Below are 25,728 nucleotides of genomic sequence, written 5' to 3'. Positions count from 1 at the left end.
GAATTTCATATGGCAAGGAATACCGAGAGATAGTTTTATCAGTCTCTTTCTCTGAAATATAGTTACAGCAAATGGTATTCATTGGAAGCCTCCCATCCAAGTACTAATAAGGGCTGATCCTGCTTAGCTTCTAAGACCTGATAATTCATAGAATGTTAGTCCAAAATATTTTAAATAGAGAAATAAAATATACTCAAATGGAGCCACAGAAAATAGTTAACAAGAAATATGAGGATAGTTAATTTATCTTAAGTCTAATATATTCTTAGAATTCAGTTTTAAGTAACATTTTATGTAGATATGAGAAGAACAGTTGAAAAACATATGGAAAACTGCTGTAGCAATTAGAGAAAAATTACTATGCTGCACCTTCCTAGATTTCAGACTAAGAATTAAGGTAGGTTTAGCTAAATCGAGCAGTTACCTTCATGAGATGAGATAAGGGAGACATTCCTTAGACCTGAGGGATCACTTTAATTTAAAAACAAACGAACTAGAATATCCAGTCTATTAGGCAGACATAGTGTGGACCAGAAGGAGTAGACACAAGCGTTTATATCACCCCATGTACTGTATTATTATTATTATTATTATTATTATTATTAGTAGTAGTAGTAGTAGTATTTATCATTTATTTATTTACAGTATTTATATTCCGCCCTTCTCACCCCGAAGGGGACTCAGGACAGATCACATTATATACATATAGGGCAAACATTCAATGCACATATACACATAGAACAGAGACAGAGACAGATGCAGAGGCAATTTAACCTTCTCCTGAGGGGATGTTCAATTCTGGCCACAGGGGGGAGCAGTTGCTTCATCATCCACTGTGACAGTACTTCCTCATTCCAACGTCGTAAATTAGTTAAATTTGTATCCCCACTTTATAAGTGGTACCTTATTTCCTACTTGATAGATGCAACTATCTTTTGGGTTACTAGGTCAGCAATGAGCAGGGGCTATTTTTTTTTAATTGACGGGTGCTCACCCCACCACGGGCTGGCCTCGAACTCATGACCTCATGGTCAGAGTGATTTATTGCAGCAGGCTGCTCACCAGCCTGCGGCACAGCCTGGCCCCTAGTAGTAGTAGTAGTAGTAGTAGTAGTAGTAGTAGTAGTTATATCCTGCTTCTTCTCTCCCAAAGGAGACTCAAAGCAGCTCCAAAGGAGACTCAAAGTGGTTGTATAATGGGTTATGCATGAACACTACCTGTGAACCCTATGTATGAATTACCAGGGATCAGGGATTTTAATGGAGCACTCTAAAACCGGCCAGGAATAAAGGTCTGTCAAAAGCAACCATCTGATAACATCTGTTTTACAGGGTAAGGGTACTTTAGCTAAGCGAAAGTCAGTCATGGTGGGTAGATCAAACATGAAAATTTTTGTATGGCACCCAGAGATCTACAAGTATATCCCAGTCTACTTCCAACACACCTTTTGATAAGATGTTGTGACATCTTACGAATGGATAACTGTTTAAAAAAACTACAGGAGGAAAAGTGTGCAAATATAAAGATAAGTTTATTAACAGGAGTTCGACTGCATTTATTTGTACTGTGACAGCAGCTTAACTTAATCATGTATAATGAAGGAAGAGAAGTTGAACAATTATTGTAGCCATGATGTTATCACAATTCATGATGATAAATTCCCAAACAGACTGTAAACAGTCATCTTGATTTTCAAGATGGAGTGGTGCATGAAATTCAGTAATGAAGTGCAACAGGGTTATGTTGGAACAAATGAACCTTGTATCACATGTCAGTGATGGATTTTGAATTGGCAGTATCTGCGTCAGAGAGATCATGAAGTCATTTTGGGAGACTTAGTGTCATCAGTCCAGTGCGCTACTATTGACAAATGTGTTGGTAAAGCGTCAGACATTGTTGGAAAAGCTATTGAAACAGGCTACCATTCTTGTTAGATACTGTCAAGCTGAGTACAGTGATCCTATCTCAAGGTTTTCTAGACAAAATTTATGAAAGGGAGATAAATTCCCATGGCTTTCACTGCTCTCATAGGTTGTAATAGTATGACTAGTCAAAGGTCACCCAGCAGATTTCCATTGTAGAGTGAGAATTCAAATTTCAATATCTTATTCTAGCACTCAAACCACTATACTACACTGGTTCTCAGATTAGTATTGTGATTACACAAATTGGTAGTCCTGTTTGAATTCCAGAATATCCTGAATACATAGGGGAAAGGAGCAGGTTAGTCCTGTCTCCTAAACCTCATTAGTTTTCACATATGGAAAACGGTCTCCATTCTGGATGGAGGTTTGCCCACATGATAGTGGAGGGTTTATATAGAGAACAAATGTCCTCTTCAAACTTTGTTATTCAGACGTAGAGAACAACAGTAGAGGCAGGGAGAGATAGCCTGTGTCCCCTTTTCACAAATTCAGGTCAATGCTGTCTCAAACCCCTGAAAGATTGTACAGTATATGAGTACAGTATTAAGTTCTGGAGTATTATATTCAGTTCTTGGTGCCCCATTTTAAGAAGGATATAGCCAGATTGGAGTAAGTTCTGAGAAACTCAGTGAGGATGATAAGAGGCATAGAAAACATATGAGACAAGTTGAAAGGGCTGGGCATGTTCAGCTTGATAAAAAGAAGATTGAAGGATGATATGATCATACACTTTAAGTAAAGGGTGTCACAAAGAGGAGGGTCCTGGTTTGTGCTCTGCTGCCCCAGAGATAAGCGCCAAGCCTAATGGTTAAAGTTAGAGGTGGGTAGATTTTGATTATATATTGGAAATAACATTTTAGCAGTAATCACGGTTTGGCAATGGAACCAATTGACTTGAGAGGTGGATGCTTTCAAAAAGAGCCTGGACAGCTGCCTGCGGAGATATTCTAGCTGGAAATCCTATACTGAGCAGTGTGGTTGGACTTGATGGGCCATGAGGCTCCTTTCAACTCTGTGATTTGTTATGCCCATTCACAAAAGCCACTATGTTGGCATTTCTTTTTATAAAGAAAACCTTTAAAATTCAGTCTTTTATTTTATATATAAAAAAGAATGCTAGTGATGAAGATTAACTAATTTATCATAATTGAGCATAGTATGTTACAATGCACTTTGATTTTTTTTGCACAAGTTCAAAACCTCCCATCTCCTTCCTTTTAAAAAAAAGCTTTGGCAGGACATGTTTTTTTTCTTCTGCTGTCCTTTTAATCGACATTCCTTTGGCACTGGTTTTATAAACTATTTTTCAATTGAATTAAAAACACACACACAATACATCACAATACATTTAATGTTCTTGGCAAAAATTGCATGCTTTCACCACAGACTTCACCCAGTGTCAATAGAAAAGTTTCCTACCCAATGCCAAAAGAACCATTTCACTGAAAGGATTCTACCTTTGAAAATAATTGAATTGACTTTCTCCTGGTCTGCAGCCAAGTGTCTACCTGTCCTCCTGCACTTTAAATCCAGATTCATGCATGCTTGTATACCTGGTGGTATTGAAGGTTATTTGACTACACTGACAGATTCATCTTGTTCAATTTATTAAAGTATCTTTAACTGTTTTATGGATATGTTCTTTGAGATGTGCTTTTGTTAGCTTGAATCATAACTGGATGCCCATGAATGTAAAGGATTCCTTCTATTCATAGATGAGATTGAGATCCAGCAGAGTTTTTTTTCTTGCTTCTTGAAACTTCCGCTCCACATTCTTCTTGCCTTATAGAGCTAAATTTGAGGGAACCAGTGGCAGCAGTGGGGATTGGTAAAATTTGTCCTATCCATTCCGCTGATGTTTTTGAATCAAACATATTCAGGGGAAGATGCCAGCTGGAGTAAATTCAGAAATCAGACCAGTGTTAATATATGATATATTATATATCAGTACAAGTGATTCACATTTTTCAAGGAAAAAAATCAAGGACAAGATGATGAAGGTAGCATTCATTTCCCCTCAAAAAATGGCATTTAAAAAACCAACGAACCAGCTAGAAATGGATGACATTAACAGTGGCCTCCTAATACTGGAAATTAGAGCTGATCACTCATCAAAGTGAGATGCCATTTGCTTACTAATTTTCTCCCTTTTTCAAAATAAGTTCAAAGAGATTTTAGATATAGCCTGTTCTTGATTTCTTCAACCAAGGGTATTACAGAAATAGTGGGATGAATCATTATGCTATTTACACCTGTCATACAATGAGCAGTAGGAGAGTATAGGCAACAATTTTATCATGTAGCTACTCTAGACGTGTGATAAATTTCTTCCTATCAGGATGATAGATATACAAAAGTCAGGATGATAGATATAGAAAACCCATACACATGCTCAACTGCTTGGGAAGTGAAACAACTTAGTCGTATGTATCATCTTGCCAAGTGGAGCCCCCGGTGGCGTAGTGGATTAAAGCCTTGTGACTTGAAGGTTGGGTTGCTGATCTGAAAGCTGCCAGGTTCGAATCCCACCCGGGGAGAGCGTGGATGAGCTCCCTGTATCAGCTCTAGCTCCATGCAGGGACATGAGAGAAGCCTCCCACAAGGATGATAAAAACATCAAAACATCCGGGCATCCCCTGGGCAACATCCTTGCAGATGGCCAATTCTCTCACACCAGAAGCGACTTGCAGTTTCTCAAGTCACTCCTGACACGAAAAAAAATAAATCTTGACAAGTAGTAAAGATGTGAGATAAAATGGTTATCCATAGATGTCTTTCACAGCCTGCTTCATGTGTATAGACACAGAGGAAACTCATAACTTACTCAACGGTTTCTCTGAATGATGGACCACAAAGAGTGATTGGTGGTTGAGTGAGGTGGAATGTAAATAGGTTTCAAACCTATTTTATCTTCTTTAAATGTTTGCCTCCACTTTCTCTAAAGAAATTGATTTTGAAGTGTTTGTGTACCTCACTTGATTTTTTCCAATAGCAATTATACCCTAAAATAATGTATTATATGTATGGACAGGTGTGACCCTCTGAATGTTTTGAGCTACAACTACCGTCATCCTTTCCCCATTGGCTATACTTGCTTGGGCTGATGAGATTTGTAGTATACACACAAACATCCAGAGAGCCATATTTTCCCAGCTATGATAGAGCTTTCTGGAGAATGTAGAAAAAATGTGGAGATGGAGCTCCATCTTGGTTTGATATTCAAAATGGTGTTTTGTTTCAACTCTCTGTTTACAATAGGATGTAGTATGGTCTGATTTTGGATTTGAGGGACGAAATGGAAGAGATAGCACTTTGTGGATTGGCTCAAGAGGAGCAAACACTCCATGCCATTTGGACTCCTACGGCTGCAATTTAGTGCTACAAGTACAGGGAAGGTAAGAAGAAACATATTTCTATCGTAAACATGAGGGATTCCCAGTGTTCTTGTCTTTTAATTGTTTAATTAATTATTTAATTCACGTGTGCTTTTCTGTTCTCTCAAGCCCCAGGCATATTATTAAGTAACACTAATGGCAAGCAAGGGGAGTTGTCATTTTATAGCTGTGTTTGTTGTTCATGTAAGAGCTTGTGAAATTTGGAAATTTACACTTAACTATGGAAATTCCAGTTTCCTCCAGAACAGGTTATGCATTAGATAGATGAATATCTGATTCATGGCATTATGTTAGCAGCTGGGTCTAACACAGTGATTTGTACTCCTGAATGTTATTTGTTGTTGTTCCCTTCCTTGATCTACAGCAGTGGTTCTCAACTTTTGGATCCCCAGGTGTTTTGGCCTACAACTCCCAGAAATCCCAGCCATTTTATCAGTTGTTAGGATTTCTGGGAGTTGAAGGCCTAAATATCTGGGGATCCACATGTTGAGAACCACTGGTCTACAGGGAGAGATGAGTAAGAAATAAGTAGGAATCGGAGTAGTACAAGACATAGTATGAATGTGTCATTCTCAGAGGCTCCATGCATTCTTTGCTAATGTAGATGGCTAATTCCCATTCCAATCTCTCTGAAGTGGAGACAGCCTACACAGTCATGGAGACAAGCTTCATTTATCAACTACCACATAACCAGCAGGCTCATCTACTGACTTGCTGTTTGAAAAAATATGGGCCAATCCACCAAATGTATTCTTTCTACTCCACATCTCTTAAAGTAGTTTGCATTCCCCCCCCCCTTTCTCCTTTCAGCTCTGACCTCTCCGTTTTGTTTACCTTAAACTTAAACCTCTCCAGTATTGGAAATTCAATAAATTAGATTAATTCAGATGGGCTGCATCTAGTCAGCAATACATTAAAACTCTCAGATAGTTTGACTGTTGCTTTAAGGGATGGTATTCCAAATCCTTGCTTACTGGAGGGAAGGATATTAGAGGCAAAGATTTTGGCCACATAATGAGAAAACAGGTAAGCTTGAAGAGGTAATGTTGCCCCAGGGAAAATGGAAGGAGAAAGGAAGAGGGGGGCCGATCAAGGGCAAGATGGATGGATGGTATCCTTGAAGTGACTGGCTTGACCTTGAAGGAGCTGGGGGCGGTGACAGCCGACAGATTGCTCTGGCATGGGCTGGTCCATGGGGTCACGAAGAATCAGAAGCGACTGAATGAATAAATAACAACAACAATTCCAAATCCTTACTTTTAGAGTATTTTCTATGTAATTAGTTTTAAATGACTAGTTTTTATAATTAATTATTTTTTTTACTGGTGAGAAGGGATAATACCACCCCTTTTGTGACTTAACCTTTTTACTAAAATTATGGGCTTCAGTGCAGCAGGTTAATCACCAGCTTGTTTATTTTACCTTCTTTTTTACCGCAGGTTGTATGTTGTAGGTATGTCTATGTGTTAAATGTTTTGATGCAGCCGATGGGCTAATCAATAAAACATGATTTGACCAAACTGCAATAAATCTTGCCAAATGGAAAGTTAAGAGTTTGAAGCTCGGGTCAGGTTGAGTGCCTGACCTTTAGCCCAGCTTCCGGCTACCTAGCAGTTCAAAAACAAATGTGAGTAGATAAATAGGAACCACATTAAAGTGGGTAGGTATTTCAGCTCCATGTTTGATCAGAAAAAAGGAGGAAGTTTATGAACTAAGAAAGCTCTTCGGCAGGGGGATGGAACGACAGCACTCCCCTGGTGGCCAGAACTGAACACAGCCTCCAAAGATGCCGAAAGATGGGAAAGATATTTTTAAAGATGTTTTAAAGATGTTTTAAAGATGTTTTTAAATTGTTGATTTTAGCCGGTTCTTGTAAGCCGCCCCGAGCCCTAGAGGAATGGCGGCATATAAGTTTGAAAAATAAACAAACAAACAAATAAATAAATACTGTAAATAAAAGCCTATATATATATATATAACTCTATCTACTGTCTGTCTTGTCATTGTTATAATTGGCATTGAATGTTTGCCATATATGTGTTCTGTGATCTGCCTTGAGTCCCCTTCAGGGTGAGAAAGGCAGAATATAAATACTGTAAATAAAATAAAATAAAAATATGAATACCACACTTTCCAAAGGCTAGTTCATGTGGCTGTATTGTGCCAGTGTCCCTTCTGGGGTTGTGGGAAACAGCAAAGTGGACAGAAGGAAGATATACTTTCTACCAGCTCAGTGGCTTCTTATAGTCTGGTATTTTAACTGACAAGCATCCATTCAACTTTTGAGAACCAGCAAAGTAAAGTAATAGATTACTTTTTTTCCAAACCAACCAATCCAGTATGACTATATGCTTTTATGAGATAAGGCAACTTGGAGCCTTTTGCAGCATTCTTCAACATCTCTGTAATAATTTCAGAGTATTATGACTCCAATTTCTAAGAATCCCCAATATAAGATTTGTCTTTTTCTCTATTGCTTCATGCTAAATTGCTGTTCTTATTGAATCACCATCATTCAAGATATCTTGCTTCGTCTGTAATTCATCTGCTACAGTGAGGAAGAGGACAAAATATTAGCACATTCTTGAGACATTGCTGCTGCAAGAAGCGATAAGCTGCATGTACCAGCAGGTTGGCTCATTCACAACAAGCTGGATTTATCTTTAGTGCCAGATCTTATGATGTTCAGATGCAGCTTCTTTGTCTGTCTAGTACAATGTTGTCTTCTCCACATAGTATTGGCTCTTTGGAGTCTCAAGTGAAGAGTCACATTTGCTTTCTGAAGCTTCAGAGATGACATACTCAGAAATCTGAAATCTGACCTTCCGATTGCACAATACAGAACTATAACTGGATCGCACATGGAAGCCACTTAAATGAGAGACTCCTTGCCTCCTGGCAGGAAGAGAAGCAGCCTATCCTTGCGATCGGAACAGCAAATAGGATTTTCATATTGAACATTTGGAAAAAAAATCCTCTGTTGAAAAGCAGTTCAAGAAGGTACTCAATGTCAAAGCCTTAAAGAGCAAAGCTCTCCTGTCTTAGACATGAAGCATTGTCTGAGAGCTAAAATCTGTCCATTTACTCTTTTGTGGTGGAAGCGTGATAGCTGTATTCTGCAGCATAAAAACAGATTAGCACCATACCATGCTGAACACATCTGAGTGCAACAGTTGAGCAGGTTGGTTTAATACTTGAATGGCAGTTGCCACCAGGTATTTCAAAGAAGGGGCAGGAAATGTTCCTTCCTGTAGCCTCAGAGAGCTGCTGCCGGTCAGAGTTGACAACACTGTGACTCAGTTCAAGAAGGAGCCTCCGGTGGCATAGAGGATTAAAGCCTTATAACTTGAAGGTTGGGTTGCTGACCTGAAGGCTGCCAGGTTCGAATCCTACCCGGGGACAGCGTGGATGAGTTCCCTCTGTCATCTCCAGCTCCATACGGGGACATGAGAGAAACCTCCCACAAGGATGGTAAAAATATCAAAAACATCCGGGCGTCCCCTGGGCAAAGTCCTTGCAGATGGCCAATTATCTCACACCAGAAGCGATTCAGGTTGCTCCTGACACGAAAAAAAAAAGTTCAAGATAGCTTCCTATGGGCCCTACAAAAAAGTTGGAAGAGGAAGTGCCTGCAATGAAAGAAAAACTAGATATCATGCATGTCTTAAATATATAAAACATGGTAGTCTGGGGCAAATACTTTAAACAGTGAGTTCGTAGCTGGAAGTTCCCAACAATTACACAATGAATTCTATCCTGGCTTCCCTGTGATGAGCCAGTCTGTTCATCTGTTTGGAAAAATTTAATAGTGAGAAGACTTCAAACTGACTCAATATTAAATTCAATACTCAGTGGGTTCATCAAAGATAAAGACACTACTGAGTCACTGTTGTTTGTTGTATGCATTTGTCTCCTTTCATAGCAGTACCCAAGCAAAATTAATCATGACTCATAAAGAATGTGAGAATGTTTTTTTTTTTCACCAAATCCTCTTTAAAAAAAAGTTGTTTAACTGTTTAGTGTATTATGCTACATAATAATTTTTTTACTAGTTCTTTGTAACTCTGGGTTGATTGTAATATACTTAATAATGTACTTTATTTATATTCTGCTCTATCTCCCCGGGGGTATTCAGAGCAGATTACAGGTACATATATGGCAAATATTAAATGCTGTTATACAATTGACAGAGACAGACAGTACATAAATAGAGGCAAGGCTTCCCTCTTTTAGTCTCTGGCATCCGGCTGTGCTCGACTAGGCCATGGGAAGGTGCTGTTGTTTCATTTTCCACGCCAAGGAGCCTGTCATCCATCAATGCCTTTCTTGGTCGGATTTTTGCCAGGATGTTTTTCAGGGTGCCTTTGACCTCCCCACCAAAGTGGTACTTATTTATCTACTTACATTGTTGTTTTCGAACTGTTAGGTTAGTAGAAGCTGAGCTGACGGTGGAAGCTCACCCCAACCCGGCCTTTAACTGCCAACGTTCCAATCGGCAGGATCTTCTATAGCTGGTGGTTTAACCGCTTTTCTAGCCCAGCCCTGATAATGTTGTACCAATAACATTGTTCACAAACAAAAACAGAAGATGGTGAGATTTCACCATTTTTATTTCCAGGAAAAGGTGGTATCTCTATCCGCCTGAAGATTCCAGTTTTCTCTATCCTACCAGACTTCCCTATGAAGAGTCCAGTGTTTTCAGCAAAGTCAACGTAGTCAGTCCTGATTTGAGAAGTTACCCGCAGTTCAAGAAAGCACAGGCCCATGTAATGACGCTTGAACCTGGCCAGGTAATTTGTGAATTGTTACTTTATTCTACATTGGAACTTTAATTAAATATGAAACAGGAAGATGAAGGATGACAAACAAATAAATCAAGGCAATCACAACTTGAAAAGGTTATATTCTAGGAGCTGTCAGGTTTCCTCAACCAGCATTGCTATGTCTTTGGTGCTTTGGAGGATTCTGGGAGATATAGAACTACAAAATATATTTTCTAAATTCTGGGGGAAATTGTGGGGTTTGTTTTTGTTTTCCTAGACATGTTTTGTTTTAATTCTGTTTTCTGGCTGGTGAAATCCTCCTGGTTTATATTTTTTAGCTTGCCTTTCAAGTGATAATGGCACAGTGTAAAGTAGCATATAGAAAACAATGTGCAGCTTTACTGATGTTTACAGGTAAGCATGGCTGAATCCTGTATTATGTAGACTTATAGGGAATGTGGCATAGTTATCTCTGCTGCAAAACCAGTGACTTAGAGAATGTGTATTTAATGAATAAGTGTGCAGAGTAAGCAAAGAGCTCTCACTTAACACTTTCATGGTGATGGATAGCTACCATAATGGAAACACTTGCCCAGCAGCTACATCACTTGTATTTACAATATGCATTAGTCTTTCAATGGAGGCTCTCAGAGTACCTTTAACAAGGTCACGTGAAAGTTGATTAATCATATTTTACAGGGAAGGAGGCTGCAATAATTGAATAGCAGCCTAGTGAAGGATTTCTCAATTTGCCCATATGTCCAATCTCAGCACTCTCCAACGACATGTTTCCTTTCAAAGTAATTCAAATGTGATTTCTGCTTCCTAGAGGTGCCCATTTGTTTGTTTTGTCTATAACTTCTATTATAAAAATGAGTGGAATTACACATCTCCACCTAACTTAAGAACGTTTTAGTTTCAGTCTCCCCCCAGAGTCCCCCCCTCTCTCCCCCCCCCGCTCCTTTTTTGTTTTTTCCTCTCTCCACCCTGACACCCATTCAGCCTCTACTGTCTTTGCCTGGGTTGGAAACTCTTTGTGTCAGTTCACCCAAGTGTTGTTTATCCCTTGCGCACACTCCACACTCTCCCTTTCAGTCAGGTATTTCCCTATCTCCATCCTTGCAGCCTTTCTGTTACTGGCAGCAGGCAGCAGATGTTGATCAGGCAGGCAGTCTCACCCTCACAGTTGCGTTATTGTAGTTCCCAAAACCCAGGCTTCCACTTTTCCATAGTATGCAAATCATGTGGAAGGATTGTGAAAGAGTTGATGAACATGCAGACACACAGTAGAGTTCCCATTCAGAAGTACTTCTTTTGATATTGGTTTGTAGATAGAAAACAAAAGTATGTGTTGTTGTTACTTTTTTTGTATGAAATGCAGGAGTGCATAACCAGCCACCCAAGGTGTTTTGTGCAGTCCTACAACACCCATTTACCATGTCTTCCTTTGCCTTTAATAGCTGTAGGTGGTGCAGCTATTGAGCAAGTATATGAATTTAAGTTCCACAAAGTTTGGGATTCAATTTGAGGCATGTTAGGTTCCCCAGTGGTACTGTTGTTCTGTCTTCAGCTTCATAGCATGCTACTTCTCCATGGTAAAATAATATTTGTTGTTTATATCATGCCTTTTTCCCAGTTGGAGATCCCGGGCTGCTTACTGCAATTAAAACCAAGCACAGATAACAATTCACATAATACAAAAGTTAAAGAGTAATTAAACTATCAAAAGATGAAAATAAATTAAAAACATAAATCACTGCAAATAAATAAAAAACAGCATGTTATAGAAGGACTATATCCCTTTGAAACAATTGTTTCTTAAAGGCCTGCTGAAATAAAAGCTGTTTTAATTTGCCTTTAGTAAGATGATAAGGAGAGTGAAGAGCTCAAAACAAAGGAGAATAAGGTCCTTCAAATAGCCTGAACCTTTATAGGTTATTACCAGCACTTTAAATAGTATGTAGATATGAATTGGCAGCTAGTAAAGTTGTTGCAGCAAGGGAGTTGTATGGTCCATATAGCTAACCCGAGTTAAAAAATTGGCTACAGCTCTTTGGACTAGCTTGTGAACAGACTCCAAAGGCAGCCCCACATGTTGTGTGTTACAGTAATCCAAACTGAAGGTAACTGAGATATGTGTCATCATGGCTAGGTCTGCTGTGTCAAGGAACAAGTGCAGCTGGTACTCAGGCTTTAACTGTTCAAATGAACCGATGGCCAGTGCTGAAATCTGAGATCCCAGGCTCAAGGTTGAAATCAGAAGTGCACCAAAGCTGCAAGCTTGCATCTTCAGGAGGAGCACAGGCTTATACCGGATCTACCTTTCAATTGACCAGGAGCCCCACTGTCTTGTCTAGATTAAGTTTTAATTTGTTTGCCTTCATCCAATCCATTACTGACGACAGACACTGGTTTAGAACCAAAATAGCTTATTTGGATTGAGGCAAGAAGAACTAATAAGAAATTAATGTCATCCTCATATTGATGCCACCAGAACATTTCCCAGAAGAGGAAATGCTGTTAATGTTAGCATTTCCAAATATTTCAATAGCAATTCTAACCCAGAATTTAAATAATTACAAACAACAAACATCTTGCAGTAATAAATATACCAAAATTAAATAGTCCCATTTATATTTTACACTGATAATAAAAATATCTAAGAGTAGTGATTAAATGTTTCTTTGGTTACAAGCCCTACCAATGATCCCAGCCCCATGTTTTCTAGGTACCTTCAGCAGCAGCATTCTTTGCTGGAGTCATTTAGGATCCCACCTTTTTTGGCTAAGTAGAAATTACCCAAAGTCTAGGGTCTTGGAAGACTAACCACCGGATGTTCTTGAGGAGTATTTTTCAGCAATAGAAGCCTTCATGGCTGAAGTCAGTAAGGTACTGCTTTCCCCCGACAAGTGGAAATGGACCAGTCAGAAGACCAGAATCTAGGATAACAGTAGGTAAAATCTGGGTGTACGTTCACACATGTTCCCCAATGCTGCCGTTGGAACCTTTTGCCACTCCAAACTTTTTTTAATGATCATAACAAAAGGATGAACTGTTTTTCATAGAGGCCTCTGAAACTGGCAGTTTGCCTTTTTAATAGGTTGTATGGCTGTTGTAGGTATCTGGCTACTTTTTTGTGCAGAGTGGTGGTGGGTTTTTGTTTTTTTGTTTTTTTGTTTTGATTTGGCCTCCAGACTTTGCACACAGTCCCTAGTCTCAGAAATCTCTCTTCCCCAACAGACAATAGGAATATGGAATTGCTACCTATTTGGAATGTGTTTTCCTCAACCATGCTGATGAATTTCAGAAAAATACATTTTCTAGGCTTATTTCCTCATGTATTTCCCCTTTTCTCTTCCTCCTCATCTCCAAGTAAGTAGCCTAGTTCCAACCATGTTTGAAATCGCAGTTTGGATAAGCCTGTGGCTTCCTCCTCTTGAGGAGATCCCTACTGAAGAGCTCTCTTCTAGGGACCCTGGTTTTTGCCTTTTTATGCTAGATTTAATGCGGCACTGTAGACAATTTTTAATGAGTTATCATTAATCATTCAAGTTTTGAAAACACTATAGAGCTGGCCCTACACATTTGTAGGTCTAACTTCTGCAGATTTTGTACATTTGATTAAAAGTTCGATCAGGAATCTAGACAGAAATTGGTCACTAGGGGGACCTAAAGAAAACAATTCTCTAGGCATGTGTAGGTCCTCTGGCATGATTTGATAGTTAACTTCTTGTAGAAATTGACCACAAAGTCATGCTTAGAAACCTAAAAATTCCTAGAGATTTATTCACACAGGTTTAAAAAATAGTGTTTTTTATTTGTGATTTTTCATTTTCTGGGGGCGTTCCATACCTCTAACCCTCCCAAAATGTGGAAGGCTGACTGTAACTCTTGAGGGTTGTCTTGCAATGCACACTATGTTTTATACATTTGAATTTTGCAGTCTTTGAGCTTTAGTGGAGACAGAAAGGTACATAGCATTTGTTATCATCAATGGGCTTTTCTTCTCAGATTCAATCTGTCATCCTATACTTCTTTCAGAAAGTAAGCCTCATGGAACCCAGTGGGGCTAATTTCTGAGAAGACATGTCTTGGAGTACACTCTTACAACACATAATGCCTTTGACTACGTAGTATATCATAATATATTACTATTCCATACAGTGTGGTAATTATTTTACCAATGCCAGAAATTAAATGAATTGACTTTCACATTGTTTTTCTCCAGTAACAAAATGTTCTTGTAACTGATTTAATAGTTAAGGATTTTTTTGTGGGGGGTGGGGACTTTGGGGAATGTTTAAAACATAAATAGCAGTAGAGCACTGTGTTGTATTAAGGCTGAGAATTTAATACAGGCAGTCTGTTTCAGTGATTAGGAATGGTAATGAAGCAATTGTATCACTATTTTTAATTAAGTTTAAACTAATTAGAAGTCAAATCCTGTTAAGAACAGAAGGCCACTTCTTGCCATTCTCTGGAGTGCTACTGAACAAAGGAGACACTGATATAGATTTTTATCTCCCGTATGCTGACTGGGTTGACAGTAAAGAGCATGCTCAGAAGTACTGCATGGCCTTCCATCAGAATGAATTTTCTTTTCCACTGCTGTATTCCAGCTGTGCGCAAAGCAAGCAAGAAAATCTTAGGCAAATGATATAATAATCTCTTTTCGTCATGGTTACTTGTTGTCACGTTAATGTTGATTTATGGTAACCCTATGCATAAGAGACCTGCAAGAGCTCGAATCATCAACTCCCTTGCTCAAGTTTTGAATTCTGCGGGCATTGGCTTCCTTGACTGAATCAACTCATCCTTCCTCTTTTCCTATTATCTTCCACTGTTGTCAATATCAAGAAATCTGTTTGGTTGTTTTAGCTTCTAATGACAGTTTAGGCCTATAATGATCTAAGACCTATGTATCTGTGTGTGTGTTTTTTTAGTACCATGGTTTATTTCAAATTATTTGTTTTTCTTCCCATCTTTCTTCACAATTCAGCTTTCCCAATCATACATAGAAATAGGAAATACTATGGCATGGATTATTCTGATTTTGGTATTTGATAATACATCTTTACAATTAGCTGTTCTTCCAAGCATCTACACCTATCAAAATACTCTGGAGTAAATAATAAATAAATAAATAAATAAATAAATTGCTCTGGAGCTGTCCAGGTTGCAGCATAGGGAGTTGGCACCTATTGTACCATTCTGGAAGCGCCCCAAAGCCCTTTAGGAGTCAAGATAGCTGACAGTGCATCGGCACCAGCTTCACAGGCCAGAAGCAACTCCCCAGCAGAGCCTTGCTGGCAGCCCAGCCGTGTGATTTCCAGACGCAAGGTTGCACCAGCAAGGTTCTGCTGAAAGTTGCTTCTGGCTGGTTAAACAGCAGTGGGTCTTTATGACACTTGATCAGCTCAGTGATCAAATATTAGCATCACTCTGGAGGTTCCTAGAATATCTGGAGTAAATTACATTTCCCCTTGTGCTGGATTAATGACTGGAAACAGCATTTTTACTGTGAAACCAGTTGCACATTAAATGAACTCCTCACTGAACTCATAAGTTATTTGGCCAGTCTAGACATGGTCTTAGTCTTCTTCTGATTTCTTGAATACAATTTTCATGTTAATTAATAACTGATCCAAGGTGTAGAAATAAACAATTTCAATGTCTACATTATCCAGTTATACAAATAATCTGTGGTGATGATGATGATGATGATGATGATGATGATGATGATGATGATGATGACTTAATATTCAATTGCAACCTTCCTTTTGAAAACCCTATGACGACATCCCAAGTTCTCATCTCTACTAGTGAAAGGGAGCTGGTACTCTCTGATGAGCACACTTTGACACAGACAGCCTGGCAGAGCATTCAGCCATGCAGACAGCACTTTTCTACCTGCCTTCTGAAATGTTATAGCCCCTGGAGAACTGTATTAAATGAAGAAAGTAGAGGAATGATTTGCAACAAATGCCAAGTCCTTTTAGAACAGGTCTTCCTTTATACAAGAATGATGATTGCTAGTTCTCCTCAAGTCTGTCTGGTATTGGAAAAGATGTGATGAAGCAACTGGAGGAGAATCCATTAGGCTGCGAAAGAAGCCCTTTCTTTGAAAAGCATTGTTCTAACTGAATACCAAGATTGAGCACATATTGCAAATACAATAATTTGCAGATCTGTAGCCAGTTTCATATTGTGGTAATTTACAGCAATATCTTGTTTCTTGGTTGGGCAGGAATTGCATGCCTTGGATTAAGATATTGCAACAATGCAGAAAGCGACGGGTGGGAGTACAATCAAGATAAAGGTGTGTTTTGGTATTCAGGACAGCAGCTGTATGCTAGCTGGATACTGGCTTTGAATATTAAAAAGATCTTAATGTGCCTAATGCCATCTCCTGGCCAGTATGTCTCATTTCACCACTTTCTGTTATATTAAAGGCACTGTGGGTTCTTGCTTTCAATATATATTCTAATTACTGTTAAAGGCTTCCTTAGTCTGCTTGAGGAGAAGTAAATGGGGTAGATTCAGTGTGATTTCATTAATTTTAAAATATTTGCCTAATCTATGGGTAGGTTAAGTTTTTTTGAAGTTTTGATATGACCCCTTAAATCTTGCATACACAATTTGGTGTTTGAAATGTTGTGCTGCCGTTAAAACATCTGTGTAATTTTCAGTTATGATCACATTACTGTGGGATTAATTCTGCCTCACTCTCATACCTGCAAATGGCCATTTGAACCAATGATTTTGTGAGTATCCTTGTGTTCAAAATGGCAGAGCCTTGAAAGTGCCATTTATATGTTTCTGTTTTCAGGTTTTGAAGGTGTTTATACTGTGTTATGTTGTGTTTTGCTTTATTGTGTTCTATTATGATGTTGCTTTATGAATTTTTATGTTATATTTTAACTATGTTGATTGGGCTTGTCCCCATGTAAGTTGCTCCAAGTCCCTTCGGGGGGATGGAGGTGGGATACAAAAATAAAGTTGTTGTTGTTGTTGTTGTTGTTGTTATTATTAGGCTTTTAAACCTTTTCAACCTAATTTAAATACTTACCTAATTTTGAAGGCATGATAGACAAAACTGCAAACTGAAAATCAATCAAATAAGTTAGGTGGATAGGTAGGCAGTGGATTTTTAGTTAGTCAAACCTCCTCAGTATTTTGGAGTCACAGCTCCGATTTTTGGGTTCTATGGATTGCAACCCAAACATTTATGCCAAAATAAAACCAAACTAATAAATGAGAGATTACATTTAAGATTGTGATAGTCACTTAACACTGTGCCTTTCAGTTGTGTTGTACTACCATTCTCCTCACCATCAGTTTCCATGGCCAACATATTCGGAGTATCCCAGGTTTATCTAAAACTTTTCAAGTGATAGACTAGGAATACTAAATTGTTTAGTTTATTCATATTGCCATTCCACATTAGAACATTTGGCCTAAACTATTCATGTAAATATTTCATTTTATAATGAAAATGCAATACTTTTGGGAAAATAACATTATAAGAAAATTATTCTATAGAACAGGGGGAATATTTTATCCACAATTAGAAACTAGGTTACAACTGAAAGAATATAAATGAGAAAGTCTCTGAAGTAGATTTTTAAGAATTGGCAATTAATTTTGATCTTGGTCTGAAGGAAAATTTTTACTGTTCATACTTTTTCAGAAAAAACATGTCTATTTGATTTATGTTTTTTAAAGTAAGATTTCTTTTAAAACTAGTAAAGGAAGAGGAAAAGGAGGAGCCAGTTCATATGGTACATTATTAAGCAACTAAACCTTAGGTCGGTGATTCTCAACCTGTGGGTCCCCAGATGTTTTGGCTTTCAACTCCCAGAAATCCTAACAGCTGGCAAACTGACTGGGAATTCCAGGAGTTGTAGGCCAAAACACCTGGGGACCCACAGGTTGAGAAACACTGCCTTAGGTCTTCCAAAAGTTTGGGGCATCAACTCCTAGGATCCTTGATCTTGCTTTTGGGAGTTGAAATTGAGAATATTTCAATGTTCAGAGGCTAATATCAATGCCTAGAAAGTATGAAAGGATACCCATAATGCATTTAACACTTTGAAAGAAGAAATTCTTTCATATTGCATAGTAGCATTATTCACACAGCATTTACTTAACTGAGTGAACAAGGGGGAGTACATGCTCTTGCCTATTTGCACTCAGGTATGCAGTACATTTTGTTTAGCAGTTTTTGCATAATGAGGAAACTCCTAGAAAAGAGCTTACCTTTCAAATTTTGCTGAAACTATTATTCACAAGAAGGACATCCATACAGATATCATTTCCTAGCCCTTCCCTAATATTCAGACATTAGATACTTGAGCCTAAGCAGTTGTATAATGGATATATCAGTGGGCTGGATCATGTGGAGTTCTAGCTAGTGGGTAAGACAATATGCATAGAGTTCTTTGTGTTTAGACTTCTCTGGGTCATTCATTATAGAACTCATATATTTGTCATTGATCCTGGGAATGGAATGGGAAGCATTGCAACATTCTGGGTGGGAATAGCAAAGACAAGAGTCGTGATGAAGTGGACCAAGCCTACAAACAAAGTCTTCAAGCACATTGAGAGGTTCGTTTTCTGTGAATAATAGTTTCAGAAAGTTGGAAGAGGGGTTCATTGGAACTGCATACTCCACTTCCACATACAAAATGACCTAAGCTTTGGTGAATTTCCCACCTCTTGATCTCCGCCTTGTATTTTCAAAATGGAATGTATTAATTGCAACCACACTGTTGATAGGATGTTTAGTAGTGAGTCCTTCTAGAAACTTAACCTCAAATTGAGTCAGCCCTTGATGTTTGTTGGTTTAACTTTTGTGGATTTGATTATTCCGTTTTGGTTAATAGGTTCTCTCTAGGAATCTCTAGGACCCACAGTGTGACTGTATGGTCAGTTTCTGCAGAAAGATCGCAAAACAGTCATGCTGGAGGACCTAGAGATCCCTAGGTAAGTGTTCTCTCAGATAAAAGTAATTCCACATTCATGGGGATCCTGCCTCCCCAAGTCCCATGTAAATGGAGGGCCTACTTGAGAATGCTGAACATTAGTAAATTGTTTCTGAACAGTTAGAACTTTTGGGACTAGAGGCAATATGTTTATGTCTATCAAATGAAGAAGAACATGAGTAAGAGGGCGCTGTTCTGTCTGATGTGCTGCTTGTGGGCTTCTCATAGGGAACCAGTTGGCCAATTGATAAGATGGGCCATTGGTGTGATCTAGCAGGGCTTCTCATGATCTTCAATTCTTGAATTGAAGTTCATACTGGAATTCATCCATCCTCCAGATGTTGCACCTCCTTTAACATTGCAAAACAGTTCTTTCAGAGAGTGGAAGTATTATTTTTTGAGCTATAATTCTGCAGATCTCCCAACAGCATGATGTTGTAATTCAGAAGATATGTAATTTATCTGAACTCTGTACTCTCATCAATTTAAGAATATGACAGTAGGTGGGGGCAAGGGAGGGACAGGATTCTGGTGTGGTGCTATTAGTTTTGCATGCATTTCACCAGAAATGTTGGCCATTTTCTTTTCTGATATGAATTTACATTCCCAGTTGATATAAATTCTGATTTTAACAACATTATGCTTGTATGTACAGATGTTCTCTTGGCTATATATTTATTGTGTTTGGATTATATTCAGAATCTTATATCAGCAGAATAGTAAATTGTGTAAGCAGTAGATGAGTAGGCTTGCAATTGTGCCAGAAATATAATTTTGTTATTTTAATACTTGCACATTAATAAACACTTGATCTCTTCTGATGTTGAAGGTTCATTCAGGTTGATCTTAGTACTTAGGTAAAAGATAATCAGTAAACTAGGAATGTCCAAGTAGGGTTAAGAAGGAATCTTGCCTTAAACCTTGGCAAGCCATTGTTGCCAGAGTTGAAGGTACTGCACAAAGATGGGGTTAGTCTTAGGGAAGCTTTTTATGTATCTAAACTCACAATTTTTCACCTATGTTCACCTTTCTTCTCTGCTCCATCTTTCCTTTCTAAGTAAATTTCAGGGTTAGATTGTCATTGCTCATGGAGTCAAAACAGCTTGGAAGAAAAACAAAGCTCTACAAAAATACAGTAGAGTTTTGCTTATCCAACATAAATGGGCAAGCAGAATGTTGGATAAGTGAAAATGTTGGATAATAAGGAGGAATCAAGGAAAAGCCTTTTAAACGTCAAATTACATTATGATTTTACAAATTAAGCACCAAAATATCATGTTTTACAAAACATCATGTCATTATATAAAAAAGTGAGTTGGTCGTGTTCACATTACTCTCCTGGAGGGGCCCAGGAACTGTATAAAGAGTCAGATATGGAGAAATGTGGTATAATAAAGCAGCATTAACTCACAGTTTTTCTTGAGGTTCAGTCTCACTTTGTGAGCATAATTTTACTCTCATCTGCTTTCCCACTGCCCTGGGGTATTTGAGTGCTTAGGATATAAATGCATGGGAGAACACCTGTAATTGGTCACCTTGATTAGCATTGAATGGCCTTGCAGCTTCAGATGGTGGTTACCAACTTTCTACCAATTTGTACTGCAATATACACTGCCGGGAAGGGTGAGACGTGGCCAGTGTAGTCTGGATGTGTGCCCAACAGGAAAAGTCTGTGCCGAGTACATCTTGCCCCTCCCGGCGAGTGCCTGACACTCGGAGAGGCCCGCTGTGCAAGAAACAGTTGTGGATCCAGGTGGGCGTCAGATAATACAGAACGTTGGGTGAGCAGAGGTTGGTTAAACAAGAGACTACTGTATAAACTATCTACGGGAGAGGAGACAACACTGAGTATGTTCAGTTGCCATACTACAGAATATTGGATAGAGGTAGGGAGATTTGAACAGGACTGAAGAGGCTGGAGTCCCCCCACAGTAATGTTCTACTGAATACCTCTCTTGTTCTTACTAACCACCCTCAAGCATCTTAGGAATGCTTCTTCTGCCTGTTTTGAAAAGCACCATCTGTGTTTAAATAATTGAGAGCATTATTATCCAAAACCAGCACATTATTGGCATAAGTCTACACATGCATATAATTCCCTTCCCCAGGAATGTTACTTTGTTCAGTCCAGTGGTGGAAATATTGCCATCTGTGCACAGAAAAAGTGTACTGCGTTTCCCCAAAAATAAGACAGTGTGTTATGTTAATTTTTGCTCCCATAGATGCGCTAGGTCTTATTTTCAGGGGATGTCTTGTTTTTCCATGAAGAAGAATTCACATTTATTGTTGAACAAAAAAATGAACATTTATTATATACTGTACAGTAGTTGTCCTCACAAACCAGCATAACCAGACAAACTGTGAACCCTATCAAGAATTTCTTGTTACTACAGCAGAGTCTCACTTATCCAACGTTCTGGATTATCCAATGCATTTTTGTAGTCAATGTTTTCAATATTGCATGATATTTTGGTGCTAAATTCGTAAATACAGTAATTACTACATAGCATTAATGTGTAATGAACTACTTTTTCTGTCAAATTTGTTGAATAACATGATGTTTTGGTGCTTAATTTGTAAAATCATAACTTATTTTGATGTTTAATAGGCTTTTTCTTAATTTCTCCTTATTATCCAACATATTCACTTATCCAACATTCTGCCGGCCCATTTATGTTGGATAAGTGAGACTCTATTGTTCCATAATTTCCATGTACAACAATCTATGGTATGTACATTTATAAATCCTGCATGCTCTCGTGTTCTGTTTGGTGGGTATGCTTCCCAAAAAAAAAAAAAAACTTTGCTAGGTCTTGCTTTCGGGGGAGGCCTTATATTTGGCAATTCAGCAAAACTTCTACTAGGTCTTATTTTCAGGGGGTGTCTTATTTTTGGGGAAACAGGGTGTGTGCTTCCACCGCTGCCACCTCCATTCAAGGGAGAAAGGAAGGGGAAAGCTGCATGAGTGGGAGATTTGTATGTACATTGCCATGCGGCTAGTACTGTGACTGTGGCCATATTGCAGTATGTGTATCTTGAATGACAGTATTCCAAAGGTAGTGTTTCGGGGGCACTCAAGGACAGCCTTGAGTACAATTGTTCCAACATTAGTTTAGTTCATTAGTAAAAGAGGCTTGTTGGTTTGTGCCTTCAAGCCTCTTTGATGAAAGTACAGCAAACCTATAACTGGGTTTTCTTGGCAAGATTTTGCTCAGAGATGGTTTGCTTTTGCCTTCCTCTGAGGCTGAGAGAGAGTGACTTTTCCAAGGTCACTCACTGGCTTTCCATGTCTGAAAGGCAATAACAACCTCTAGAATGATGGCCCAATGCTGAAATCCCTACACCACACCAGAAAGGAATTTCAACAAGCTCTGGTGGTCAGTATTGTGCTGCAGCAATAATGTTGGTATAAAATGCCCTTTTTCTGCCTTTATTGCCCCGCCACAGACCTTCAGATAGATTTTTGTCTGTTTCTGATTTGGGTACAACAAAGTCAAAACTTATCAACATAAAATACATACAATAAAATACATATATCAAAACACATTATAAAAACATACATCAAACACAGGATACAAAGATCAACATAGAGCAGCAAATCTAAAATTCCTAATTCAAAGTGGACTAGGTGGGCCTACCAGAAGAAAATGTGCCTGTCTAAGCAATCCAAGCATGGCTTATCTGAAATTCTAGTGCAATATATGGTCAAAATTAACCACAGAAAACTATAATCTTGGACACATAAATAAATCCTCAAGTATAAAAATACATTATTAAATATCAATGCTGGAATCATCCATGGTGTTGTGTTTCTGATTTTTATTTAAAGCTATGAAAGCTAAGCAGTGGACAAAGAAGAGCATCAACTCATTTGAAATGTGCTGGGAGTGAATGCTATGGATAACATGGACTGTCAGAAAAGACAAATAAATTGGTCCAAGAGTAGATCAAACCTGAACTCTCATTTGAAGCCAAAAAGTGAGATTGTCATACTTTACATACATCACGAGACAACATGATTCATTAGAAAAGGCTTGGTAAAGAAGGAAAGCAGGGAGCCTGTGTTACAGATGGATTGATTTAATGAAGGAAATTATTGTCCCTATTTCACAAGTCCTGAGGAGGGCTGTTAATGACTGGAGCTCAAGGAGGACTCTCATTGATAAGGTTGCCATATGTCAAAGCTGCCTTGACAGGGAATAACAACAAAACAGCAACAAAGGGATGTACTTCTGAGTAAACACACAGTAGGATTGCAGTACACGTCCCACTGTTTAAGCATGTGTTTTGTTCAACTCAATTGAAATCCTTAGGATTTCAAGGTGCTTAATGTTTTTAATCATGTCCTTGGGGTATCATTAAAATAGCAGAATTCTTACAAACAATAAACATCTTGCAAGACAATAATTTACCATAATTTGATTTCCACACAACAGGTTCTGTTTAGTACTCTGCCTTTGTCCTCCAAGTCTCTGTGTCCTGCTTTGTCTCTTGAAATATGTTTACCAACTTTTGAATCATCAATTTATTTACATGTGATAAAAATATTTATCCAAAGGGCTTGAGCATTCAGTTAAATGTAAATACAGTTTACGTGTGCCTGTATTCTTACAAAGGATGCAGTGAGAGTTGTTGTATTTGTTTTGCAATAATTAATTCTTTTGGATAAACAAGGTTTGAATAGTAAGCTTGGAAAAGAGCTTTAGTGGATCCAATCAAACACCTAGCACTCTGTTCACACAGCAGTCAGCCAGATGTTGTGAGAAATCCCACAACAGGACAAGTCCCAAAAGAGCACCCAACTGCTCCTGGGTCCCAGCAACTGATTTAAAATTGCTCCTGTTAGGTTTTTAACATTTTTGGCTAATTACAACGCCAGCAAAGCTTCAGAAGCTTGCAGCATGTATTTTGTGCATTTTGATTGGCCGATAAAGGTATCATTTTGTGGGGTTTGGGTTTTGTTGTATTTTGCAACATAGCCAACACGGTGTGTCCTGAATTTGAAGACACTAGTTCTGCTGCAACAGGAGAAACATATCATGGGGTAACTAATGGACTGAGAGTTTTATCTGTTGTTCTTCTGGTAGCAGGCTAATACATGTTTATATTCAGGCAGGCTCTTGAAACAAAAGCTTTAAAAGAACAGGCCATTGCTTGACTTCATTGTTTTTAATTTTTTTCCATTTATTTGTTTTAATTGTTTTAATAATTGTACAGATTTAATTCCATTTTAATTTTTACCTTTTGTAAGTTTTTAATATATATATATATATATATATATATATTAAAAACTTACAAAAGGTATGTATATATATATATATATATATAAAACTTACAAAAGGTATATATATATATATATATATATATATATATATATAAAACTTACAAAAGATATATATATATATATATATATATATATATATATATATATATATAGATAGATAGTTTTGAGTGGGATGATAGCCTTCATCGGACAACAATTTGACAAGTTTTACTTAAAGAGCTCCTAAAAGCTTTTCCAGATGCAACAGTATTGAAACTATCTGAGAAATCCAGTGCTCTTTGCCTAAGAAAGGAACAGTTAGCTTCACACAGGACAGGTGATAGACAGGGTTTTAATTCTTGCTAAATGTTATTAGCTGTCTTTTATTGCCCTTTGTCCTTTGTCTGCCTGCATTGAGATCCTTCCATACCAGCAATGTCTGGAGCAAAATGTAGGTTTGTGAACTTTAACATTGGCATGTTTCTTTTCCTGTACAAGTTCCAACATCATTGCTTGATGAAGAATCAAGTGAAGCTTCAAAACCTTGCATGCTATATTTGTGCATTTTGGTTGGCCAGTAAAGGTATTGCTGCGTTGTCAATTTTCTGGGGGTTTTTTGGATGGCCATCATGGTTCCTCCTGAGTACCTTTCCTGATATACAGAGGTATCCTGCCTCTTCTACTGACTATTTATTTATCGTGTCAGAAGTGAACCAAGAGTATAAGTTGCAATGTATTTGAAAACACAAAAGTTTTTTAAAATGGCATGATACTAAATGTCGTTTGATCAGTAACTGGCCATTTGAAGTGCCTCTGATGTTGCTATGAGAAGGTCCTCCATTGTGCATGTGGCAGGGCTCAGATCACATTGTAGGTGGTGATCTGTGGTTTGCTCTTCTCCACACTCACATGTCATGGACTCCACTTTGTAGCCCCATTTCTTAAGGTTGGCCCTGCATTTCGTGGTGCCAGAGCGCAGTCTGTTTAGTGCCTTCCAAGTTGCCAGTCTTCTGTGTGCCCAGGAGGGAGTCTCTAATCCGGCGTCAGCTACTGATTGATGTTCCGAGTTTTAGTCTGCCACTTTTGGAATCTCGATTGCTGGGGTAAAATATAAATACATATATATCTGCCAGAACCAGTAGCCACTGATAACCCCATCTTCCATGAATGTGTACACTCTCGTTTAAAACCAAGTTAGCAGCAGTGCACCAAAATATAGCTTACACAAGTGCAATATTTAAAACATCAGTTTCACTTTGAAGTATTTAGTGAGAAAGATTTAGGTTGCAATTCTGTAACCAAGGAGAAGTAACTTTTAGTGAACACAATGGATCTTCCTCCTGACTGAGTAGATGTGTAGAATTGCATTGTTAGGTATGCAGGGGAATCAATAGGAAT

At 38.3% G+C, this 25,728-nt stretch overlaps 1 protein-coding gene across 3 annotated transcripts in view; it reads left to right on the top strand.

Moving 5' to 3' along the window:
* The window catches only part of hspbap1 (HSPB1 associated protein 1), an 87,754-nt gene that overhangs the window by 30,107 nt on the left and 31,919 nt on the right, over nucleotides 1-25,728 (top strand). For all 3 annotated transcript variants that reach the window (XM_062967406.1, XM_062967405.1, XM_003214904.4), the window contains exons 4-5: nucleotides 5,184-5,320; nucleotides 9,939-10,110. In XM_062967406.1, the coding sequence (XP_062823476.1) occupies nucleotides 5,184-5,320; nucleotides 9,939-10,110 (309 nt within the window). The remainder of the gene's footprint in view (nucleotides 1-5,183; nucleotides 5,321-9,938; nucleotides 10,111-25,728) is intronic.

Source organism: Anolis carolinensis, chromosome 1, assembly GCF_035594765.1.
Source record: "Anolis carolinensis isolate JA03-04 chromosome 1, rAnoCar3.1.pri, whole genome shotgun sequence".
Classification (NCBI taxonomy): Eukaryota; Metazoa; Chordata; class Lepidosauria; order Squamata; family Dactyloidae; genus Anolis; species Anolis carolinensis.
Note: the sequence above shows the minus strand (reverse complement) of the source record. Positions and strands in the feature narration are given on the sequence as shown.